The following is a 10877-nucleotide window of genomic DNA, read 5'->3' as shown; positions in this document are numbered from 1 at the left end:
TAAAAAAGATTTTGATTTTTTAAGTAGGGAAAAAAACAAAACAAAAAGCAAGTGTGATGCTTTCCAAATACCTCTCAGTTAATATTTGAATATGAACTTTTTTATTGTCATTATTTATAATTCAGTTTTCCATGCATTTTTAGTTTCATGAAAGAATATGCCAACAAGAATATATATATATATCTTTTAAATTGAAGAACTATATTGGAATATTGTGTTTTTATTATGTCTGAATCATAGATCATCTGACTTCTGGCAGTAGCTTATTGAATTTCAGCATATAAAATTAAACTTCTGGTGATTTTTTTTTTTTTAATAGAAAACATGTCCTCTCATTGTGTCTAATTTATGCCAACTTGCTTGCTGCTGGAGCAACTTCTTTTAGAACCTATTTCTCTAGATCCTTTTTTAAAAATTTTAAAAATTTAAAATTATTGAGAGTGGGTACAGGTACATGGATGTCACAGCTCAGGTGTGAACATAAAGGACAACATTCAGGAGTTGATTCTGTCCTTCTACCTTGGGTTCCAAGGATTGAAGTTAGGTGATTAGGCTTGCACAGCAATTGATTTTTGAGCCGTCTCCCTCATCCCTGGATGTTGTTCTTACTATTTCTAAGAGTAGCAGGAAAGATATGGAGAGAGCAGATGAATAGATGGCTTGATTGATTGCTTGATCTATCTTTCTTTCTTTCTTTCTTTCTTTCTTTCTTTCTTTCATTCCCCACCCACCCCCCCAATGAAGGATAACTAAATCCCTTTAAGATATCTTTCAGTCCACAGCAAAATACAGTAAATATCAGAAAGTAGGGTGCTTTATTTGTTACATATACTGTGGACTACAAAAAGAGCAGAGCTAATTTTATATACTTTGTAATGGTTTACAAACTTAACTGAATTGCTCTTCTACATCTCAGAGGTTTAGAATATAATATTCCATGATATAATCTTTTGATTAGTTCCTTATCAAATTCATTTAAAAATTATTATTTGACATTTTGTAATATTTGTATCATTTGTATAAAGTTTTCTTATAGTCTTTTTTTTTTCCGCTAAAGCTGTTAAGTACTTTATATTTTACACAGTGTGAATTCATTTAGCCAGTAAGTTAGGGTTGTATGTGTATGTTAATCTGATGGAGTGTCTTGGAGACTCTTTAAATGTATTTTTATTTTTACATGGAATAGTAAATAAGATATTTTTAGATTCTTTGTTTTATAACTTTAAAATTTTTTAAATACTAGTATGACAAAGTGACTACTGATAGATAGCAAATACAACCTTATTTATAATTTTAAGAATGTGTGCATTTAGAATGGGCATGTTGAATTAATGGTAGATCTCAAATCACAGTTCTACTTGGAACCTTAGTGAAAGAGTACAAGTATTATTCAGGTTATATAGAGTTTGTAATCTTCTAAGTGTTAACTTTTTTTTTTTTTTTAATTTTTTCTGATCTTTTTTGAGACAGGGTCTCCCTATAGCCCCAGCTGGCCTGGAACTCACAGAGGTCTGCCTGCCTCTGCCTCCCAAGCGCTGGGATAAAGGCACACACCACCACGCCTGGCTCTAACTGTTAACTCTTAATAGCCTTTTAACATTATGTGCATTACTATGAGAAACAGACTTTTTAATTGCAAGAATCAATGATTCTTAAATTTCCAGTGTGTAGTCTAAATACGTAGAAGTGGTTATTTTTCTCCTTATTCAAAAAATAGAATAATCTTCATAAATGGTTTTAATTTATTATAGGTTGGATGCATCACACTGTGGATCTCCTGGGAGATAAAGCTAGCAAGGAAAGCTATGCTATTCAGTATCTCCAAAAGTCCTTGGAAGCAGATCCAAATTCTGGCCAGTCCTGGTATTTCCTCGGAAGGTGAGACTTACTAGATATTTAGATTTTGCTGTTATCAAATGTTGCTGGGAGGCTTCGATTACAACCTAAAGTGGTAGCTTATATCTTGAACAGTGTATTTTCTCTTTTGAATATTACAATAAAGATTCTTGAAAGGTAAATAATAAAAGAAAGCTTTTAATTATTGTATTTTTTTCTCATAGGTCTAAAAGGACCTTCTTTTGTTTTTTTGAATTTTCATGTAATCTGAATTGTTGCAAGTTTTAGATTGTTCCTGATATACTGGAACTATCGGTGCAGTAGGAGCTAAAAGACTTGAATTTTAAGTGAGGGCTCAGTTACTCTTTGGAGAATTGTGGCTTCTGTTTTCTTTTATAAGGGGATTGTATTAAGTCAGTGGTTGTTGGAGGACAGAGAAACTGCTAGGGAGTACTATTGGCACCTCGTGGGTAGACATTAGGGGTGCTGCTAAACATCCCCTGATACATAGGACAGCCAGCCCTTAACAAAGCCTGGCTTTAAATGATAGTAGTGCTGCCATTGAGACACTTTGGGCTACATTATCTATTAGGTACCTTCCTTAACCAGCTTTTGGATTTGGATTTTTTTTTTTTTTTGAAATTACTCTTAATTTTAGTTTTAATCCCCCCCCCTTTTCTGTTGGAATCTTATTTCCAGCAAAACTGCCATAAAACCACAGTTTTTTGTTTTGTTTTGTTTTTGACATGCCTTTAAAATTGCTATGCTTAAATGGATAGAATGCTATGATGTTTTCCTTTTCTAAGAATATTTGATTATTTAGGGACTGGAGAGATGGTTCAGCGGTTAAGAGCACTGGCCTGCTCTTGTAGAGGACCTGAGTTCAGGTCTCAGCATCCACATGGAGGCTATCAACTATCTGTAACTCTAGTTCCAGGGGATCCGACACCCCCTTCTGAGCTCCTGGGCATTGCCTGACACAAGGTGCACTTAGTACACATGCAGGCAATATACCCATACACATGAAATAAAAATAAATAGAATATTTTTTGAAGACTATTTGATTATTCTTAGTAATGTACAGTAAGAGTTTACTAGAATTTTCTCATTTCTCCCCATGCTTATAAAGTAGCCTAATTTCACCTGTCATAAATAAAGCTTGAGAGTATAGACTTTGTGTTTTCTTCTACGTGAGCAGAACGTGGATTTTATTATCTTGTTATCTTTGTATCTTTCTGTCTGACATAATGACTGTTCACTGATGGAGTAAATGAACTAAGCTTCATATGTATTTGGAGGTAGTATTGTTACTCTTGTAGAATGTGAGGTTGCATGGCTTGCTGGGACGGTAAGGAAAGCCTAGCCCTGAGAAATCGGACCTGCTTAGTCACTCCCTCTAGTATCAAGGTTTATACATGAAAATTTCTTTTAATATGGGTCTGAAAGAATATATACTCACAGTATTTTCCTTTTGATCTAAGATAGAGGTTAGTGCTCTGCGTGTGTGTGTGTATCTAAAATTGCTGTTTTAATATTGCTGTAATTTTCAGCTTCAGTGAGCAGTATTTTGCGAATTTTTTTCCATATTCAATCAATTAGTTATATATTTTAAATCATTTGACACTTTCAATTTTTTTGTGAAACTTTTGAAAATATACAATAAACTTTCTTGACTTTTCATACAAGGGATACTTGCCACAATCTAATTTGTTTTAGGGTTCAAAACGATCATTTCAGAAATTAGTTATTTTTCATCTGGTTCTTTTTTTTTTTGGAGACAGGGTCTCATTGTGTAACTCTAGCTGGCCAGGAGTTCATTGTGTAAATCAGGCTGGCCTTGAACTCACAGACAGTTTAAACTTTTGTGATGCTTTCTACTACTCTCAATACCTTCTACTGTTTCACTTCTAATATGTTTATGAATAAATTATATTTTAAAATTGCTAAAGCTTCAGAGTCCTGAGGTGTCAGTAAGAAACTTTGGGATTTAATGGTTCTAATATTTTTGAGCATTTTTATTACTTAACCATTCAGGTGTGTTGAAGACTAAATGTGCTCCTTATTTAGTATCTATGTATCAAAGTGAGATTGTAATGTAGTATTGTGCTAGAATTATCCCAAGTCATTTGATCATGTTATCACAGAATTATAAAACGGTAGAGCTGGAATAAACCAGGCAAGTCACCTGTGACTAGTTCACCCTATAAATCTTGTCATTTCACAAATTTAGAAAGTAGGTTTTGAGGAAGAAAATGCTTTGTCCAAAGTCTTGTAGGTAGATCCAAGAAGAGACACTGAGTCCTAGGCTCTCTCAGGACTTTCTTGGTTACACAAGGTTCTCTCAGGGAAACATAGAATAGAAGTGGTTGATAGTTGGACTGGGATATTTCTCTTTGGGCACATTGGCTTCATAGGAATGGAATGTTAACAAAAAAGGATTGGGGAAGTATTATTTCTCTTAGTATTACTATTTCTTACAGGCAAATTTGTCTGTAAATCTGAAGTATGTCTTTAACAACTACAACAGTACAAGGAATATACTTTTCCCTATGCATTCCTTTTCCCTTTGATTTTGTCCCTATTTGATATTATCACTGAGCTCTTCACAAATTCTCCTTTCATAAAACAGTTTGCAGGCGCTATGTGAAACTTCCTTCTCTGCCTAATCACTGAAATTTCTGATATTGTCAAATTCATAAGTTACCAATTTCTTTGCTTTATTTTTACCTCTTTCTCATAGATGTCCTGTGTTCCTAAAGCTTCTCTTCATACAGATAAATTGTAAAGCTAGTTTTGTACACAAAGGTATCTTAAATTCCAAATTTTTCACCTAGGTTTTTCCATCTTAATATCCTCACCTTGTGCTAAAGCCAGCATTTGGTGTTTTCCAAGTCAACAGCTTCTTTTCCTTTTGCTGAAGTAATCATTTCCTTACTCCTTCCTCCTCCTTTTTTTAGTGCTGGGGATTGAACATAGGGCCTAGTGCATACTAGGCAAGCATTCTCCAACTGAACTATACTCCTAGTTTCCTGTTTTCCTATTTAGTCAGATTTTATAACTAATTTATAACAACCTCCGTGAACATCTACCAATCAGTTACACAGTCTTTTGCTCTTTCCACTTCTGTTACTTTCACATCCATTTTGGCCTGTTCCAAAACCAATGAAGATAGCCATCCTCCTTTTTCCCTTTCAGTCTTATTCTGCATTGCTGAGCAGATTATTATTCCTGTAAAGTGCTTTCATCATGGCCACTGTCTTCTCTAAGCAAGCAGGTTTCAGGATATAGTTGTTTAATATTTTATTTGTTATTTAATGTGTATGAGTGTACTGCCTGCATCTGTATAAGTGCACCTATGTCATTCAGTGCTGGGGAGGTCAGAAGAGGGCATCAGATCCCCTGAAACTGGAGTTAGGGATGGTTGTTATCTGCCATGTGGGTGCTGAGAACTGAACCCAGGTCTTCTGCAAGAGCAGCCAATGCTCTTAACCACTTAGCCATCTCTCCAGTCCCTTGAGGGTATTTTTTGTACAGTCTTAAAAATTGTCTACTTTTTTTGGATCTGTTTTTTGTCTTTTTGAGACAGGGTCTCCCTGTAGCCCCAGCTGGCCTGGAACTCATTATGTAGACCAGGCTGGCCTCAAACTCACAGAGATCCGACTGTGCCTCCCGAGTCGAGTGCTGGGGTTGAAGATGTATACCACCATGCCCAGCTTGTATCTGTATTTTTAAAATTTTTGTTTTGTTTTGTTTTGTTTTTTTACAAATACATAAGGATTTGCTCATACTGTTCAAATCTATCTGAAATAATCTTTTTCCCCTTTTCTTGTGTCTAAGCCAGTGGTCCATGTACTTATATGAATCAGTAAATTTTCAAAGAGTTACTATAAAAATAAAATTGTGGGCAAGATGTTCAGATTTACTTTTTCATTTGTTGGTTACTCTCAGCTAATATTATTCCAAAATAAGCAAATTATAGGACAAATCCTACTTTATTGGAAAACTTTATGTATGTATTTGTTACTATTCTATGTTGTTTGCTGTCTTGCAATTGGAAATTGCTGTTCTAAATATTCATCTATAAATATTGACATCTCTTACTCTTAACACTCCCACCTCCATTTTTGTTTGTTTTCTTTTTCCTTTTCCAAATCTTGCAGTAGATGATAGTCTCTTCTTAAATGGTCATGTTAGCCATGATGTGACATTTACAGTACTTTTAGTTCTCAACCAGATTATAAGCTCCTTGATGATAGGTATAGGGATTTCTTTTCTTTCTCTTTTAGTGCCAGTCACTAAAAATGATTTTTTTTTTAAATTTCAGTTGCTGTTTGTGTATGCATCAGGTACATACATCCTCAATAAGAAAATGATAGGCCTTGAAACTTGAATCTTATAGTGCTGTCTTTACTAGTCATGAAATACTGTATACCATATTTATGTTACTTAGGGATTGGTTGTTGCACTAGAATTTTTATATATTATAGAACTTTTGCCTTTTATTATCTGAGAAAAGAGCATAGAAATCTAGTTCATCCAGCTCTTGCATACAGTTTAGCTTTGGTTTTTGAACTCTGTATTCTGATTGTATGGGAAATAGAGATCAAGAGATAAAAGCAGAGTAGGGAGGAACTGTGCTCAACTCAATAGTATCTATAGTGTTGAAATTTTTGGCGTATAATTATTTTTAAATATTTTATTATTTCTATTTTACGTGTATGAGTATTGCCTGCCTGTATGTATGTGCACCTATGTCATGCAGTGCCCATGGAGGTCAGAAGAGGGTGGAACTGTTCCCTTGGAACTGGAGTTAATGGAGACAGTTGTTGGCCACCATGAGGGTCCTGGGAACCAAACCCAGGTCCTCTGCAAGAGCAGTCAGTGTTCTTAACTGCTGAGCCATCTCTCCAGCCCCAACCTATAATTATTTTAATAGAATTCATTAATGCAGTATACTCTAGCACCTCTAAGAAAGACTATTAAATGGAGTTTTGAATTGCCAATTATCATGTACTTTGCAATTTCATTGTGTATATATATATGTATCTTTATAATGAATACATGCATATAAATATATTAGCTTATATTGCTCTAAAATTTGCTTTGACAAAAAGCCGTTTTTCAATGAATAACTTTAATTAGTTTTAGTGTTAATGGAATTTTCTTGGTCCCCCCCCCTTCTGCCTTCTCCCCCAGGTGCTATTCAAGTATTGGGAAAGTTCAAGATGCCTTTATATCTTATAGGCAGTCTATTGATAAATCGGAAGCAAGTGCAGATACGTGGTGTTCAATAGGGTAAGACTTTGTATAAAATTAATGGTAATTGAAATGCAAAGGTGGTTGCATCATGTATAATATACTTTGTAGTTAAAAAACATGCTATGAAACTAAGCAGTTCCTAATTAACTTATTTTTCTTAATTTCTCTTTTTAGTGTGCTCTATCAACAACAAAATCAGCCTATGGATGCTTTACAGGCCTATATTTGTGCTGTGCAATTAGACCATGGCCATGCTGCAGCCTGGATGGATCTAGGCACTCTCTATGAATCCTGCAACCAGCCTCAGGATGCCATTAAATGCTATGTAAATGCAACTAGAAGCAAAACTTGTAGTAATACCTCTGCACTCGCAGCACGAATTAAGTATTTACAGGTAAAAAAATTTTAAATATCTTTATTTTTTTAAAGCCACTATTTCCCCAGAACACTCAGGCAGTAGGAGGGTGGCTGTAAAATTTGTCTAGTTGTCTTTGGATGTCTATAATCTGTTTCCATATTTTGTAAACATACCATAGCTTATAATATTGTTTTACTTTTCATTTTAAATGAGATAAGCAATATTTTAAAAGATGTTCTTTTGTACATTTACGCTCTTGATGCATATTAATTTGCATAATTTTTTTCAATGTACTGTCTACATTTTTAAGTTGTCCTAGCATTTTAAGAAAAGAACACAGACACTGTCTTTCACTCTTGCTTGGAGTTTCATGAGAAGACAGCTAATGAGAACTCGAAAAACAGAGCCTGGCTTTGTTTTGATTCTCACAAAGGTTTATATTCTGGTTACCCTCTTTATACTTAGTATCTTTCTAAAGCCCCAAATTTAGAATCTATTTTCTTTTAAATACAATTAGCTATAACATTTAGGAAGATTTAGTGGACTTGCTCTTACTCAAGTAGGCTTGTGTTAAATTTGCTTTTTACATAATTTTTCCTAGGCTCAGTTGTGTAACCTTCCACAAGGTAGTCTACAGAATAAAACTAAATTACTTCCTAGTATTGAGGAGGCATGGAGCCTACCAATACCCGCAGAGCTTACCTCCAGGCAGGGTGCCATGAACACAGCACAGCAGGTGAGAAGTTGGGTTATGTTCTGCAGGTGCCCAGCTTTAAGGGTTCTTTTCAATCTGTAGTGGTCATGCTTATTTTAAGTAAGCAGAGAAGGCTTTAATTAATGAAAAGCCTTTTGATTTAACTGCAAAGGGAATCTAGATCAAAATAAAATTCCCTCTGATATGGGAAAATATTTGGGGGTACCAACTTAGAACCTTTGTGCATTTTCATGATTTTGCAAGATTTCTTAAAATAATGCCACAATGATTTATTTAATTTTTAAAGGAAGATTTTCAAAGGAAGGTACACATTCTCTTCATTGATGGTGATTTGATTTTTATTTTCAACAATTTCAATCAGAGATGTCCACATAGCTTTGAAAAGTATGCAGCTTGTAAAGTTTTATAATTTGAAGGAATGAAGTAAGAATATATAGCACCCTATTTTTGTCTTCCTTCTGTGATTCTTAGGCATGTAAACCTCATCATCCAAATACTGAACCTGTATTAGGCCTCAGTCAAACACCAATTTCACAGCAGTCCTTGCCACTACACATGATTCCTTCTAGCCAAGTAGATGACCTGTCCAGTCCTGCCAAGAGGAAAAGAACATCTAGTCCAACAAAGGTATATGCTATAGAGAAATTAAAAAACCCAGTCAAAAAAAGAAGCTCCAACTGCCCTGAAATTGTGCAGTTTGAACATCTCCTGTCCTTTACTTTAAATCTGTGGACATCAAAAGAGTGAAAGGTTTGAGCTTTCCCATCCCAAAGTACTAGAATCATGATAAATAAAAGTAGGGATAAATTTGCATTCATCAAATCATTATCCATTTCCCTGCTGTTAAGGTGTCAGCACACTTTTCATCATCACTTTTACTGACATTGAAATATCTTTAATGTTGAATTTAGCAGCCAGGCTAGCCATCTGGGCCATAGTTTAGGGGTGGGCCTTTTCGGGTGGCTTATTAAAGGATCAACATTTTAAAAATTTTAAACCTTCTAGGTGTAATATGCATGTAAATTATTTTTAAAGAATATAATAACATCTTTTTATGTGTGCATATTCCAATTCATAGTCATTTGGCCTTCATTATTCATTAATTATTGTTAACTCTATTGACTTAACCAAATATTCTTTAATTTTTTTAAAATCAACTTTCCTCAGAATACTTCTGATAATTGGAGTGGTGGCCATGCTGTGTCACATCCTCCAGTACAGCAACAAGCTCATTCATGGTGTTTGACACCACAGAAATTACAGGTATGTAAAATACTCTTTTAACAACAAAAACCTTTCTTATCCAAAAGGAATAGAGTTAGTGAGCTTTAAGTATTGATTCTTAAAAGTTGAATGTCAGAAAACTCAGTATGTACATAAATAAAAGGTGTGCACACATTTACCGGAGTACTAGACATGGCACATTCTTGCTCTCCACTTACTCTATTTTGTTTTTTATTTTGAAATCCATAATGCATAAAGCGTGAATATCGGTTATATAGTCTTTCAACGCCTGCCCTCCTGACATACTTGGTATTACTAGGTTCTTGTCTTTCTAGAGATGTGCTGTACATATACAAGCAAATATATGCCCCACCCCATTATTTTTCTGTTTTATTTGTGGTGTCTCTTTCTACAATTTCAGGAAATAAAATTGTCATAACTTTTAAATTACAGCATTCTTAGTGGCATAATGAAATCTCATTCTGTCTCACCAGCAATGTGAATCATCTCTTTGTCCAGTGCATCCATGCTCTTTGTTATATGCTACTTGACCCTTGGTCACTTAGTAGCTATCTCATTTATCAAAACAACTGTTTCGGTATAATTGTGCTTGCATTAAAATCCCTATTTCTTATTGCACTGAAATCATTATTTCTTATGGTTTGTAGTTGACTATAAACCATAAGAATAATGATAACAATTCGAGTATACTAAAGAGAAGACACAAAATGCTTCTCTTAAATGAAAAGGGAGAAAGTTCTTTACTTAATACACTGAGTTTGGAAGGATCTGTGGTATAAAAACCTCTTCTCTTTGAAATTGTAAAAAAATAGAAAGACATTTGTGCTAGTTAGACTGCAAAAGCTGTGGCTATAGTGTCTGACTTTGTTAGGATTCAAGCAATATTAAATGATAGGCATGGTTTATCTATGGTTTTTGGCATCTACTAGGTGATCTTAGAAGGTATCTCACTTTGATAAGGGGTCAATATGCTATTAATAAATGTCCTTTATAGGCCTTTCGTTGCCCATATATAAGAAACCTAAATGTTTTACAGTTACATCATATTTCCTTATATAGATATCACACTATTTTTTAAGGAAATCATACTTTCAGACATTCAAATCATCTTCAGACTTTTCCTATTCTAAGCAGCGATCTCTGACCATATTTATCATGTGTTTTAAGTTTTAAGAGCTTTCTGTATGAACACTCAAAATTACTAATGAGTAAAATTTCATGCCCATTTCTCTCAAAGATCATATTATAGTAAACCTTGTTCCGATGAATGCTTAGTTCTCACTCTGGCTTCTCAGACTTTTAAAGGATTTTAAGACTGAATTAGATCATTGTTGATGGTAATTCATTATCTTACCAGATAGTGGTTATGAGCATATCTAATTATTTCAGAGAAACATTTTACAGAATTATTATCTTGTTTCTTAGATATGTCTTTAATCATAGTCTTTTTTTTTTTTTTTCTTT

General features: G+C 34.2%; 1 protein-coding gene across 14 annotated transcripts in view; it reads left to right on the top strand.

The window, feature by feature from the left end:
- The window catches only part of Kdm6a (lysine demethylase 6A), a gene marked incomplete at its 5' end in the record, with an annotated part of 60197 nt that overhangs the window by 755 nt on the left and 48565 nt on the right, over nt 1-10877 (top strand). For 4 of the 14 annotated variants that reach the window (XM_017797420.2, XM_029562142.1, XM_008830248.3 and 1 more), the window contains 6 exon segments: nt 1752-1878; nt 7033-7131; nt 7270-7489; nt 8055-8189; nt 8640-8795; nt 9336-9431. In XM_017797420.2, the coding sequence (XP_017652909.1) occupies nt 1752-1878; nt 7033-7131; nt 7270-7489; nt 8055-8189; nt 8640-8795; nt 9336-9431 (833 nt within the window). 14 annotated transcript variants of the gene reach the window in all.

This window comes from Nannospalax galili, unplaced genomic scaffold, assembly GCF_000622305.1.
Source record: "Nannospalax galili isolate Female #2095 unplaced genomic scaffold, S.galili_v1.0 scaffold575, whole genome shotgun sequence".
In the NCBI taxonomy this organism is placed as follows: Eukaryota; Metazoa; Chordata; class Mammalia; order Rodentia; family Spalacidae; genus Nannospalax; species Nannospalax galili.
This window is presented reverse-complemented; position numbering and strand designations above follow the sequence as displayed.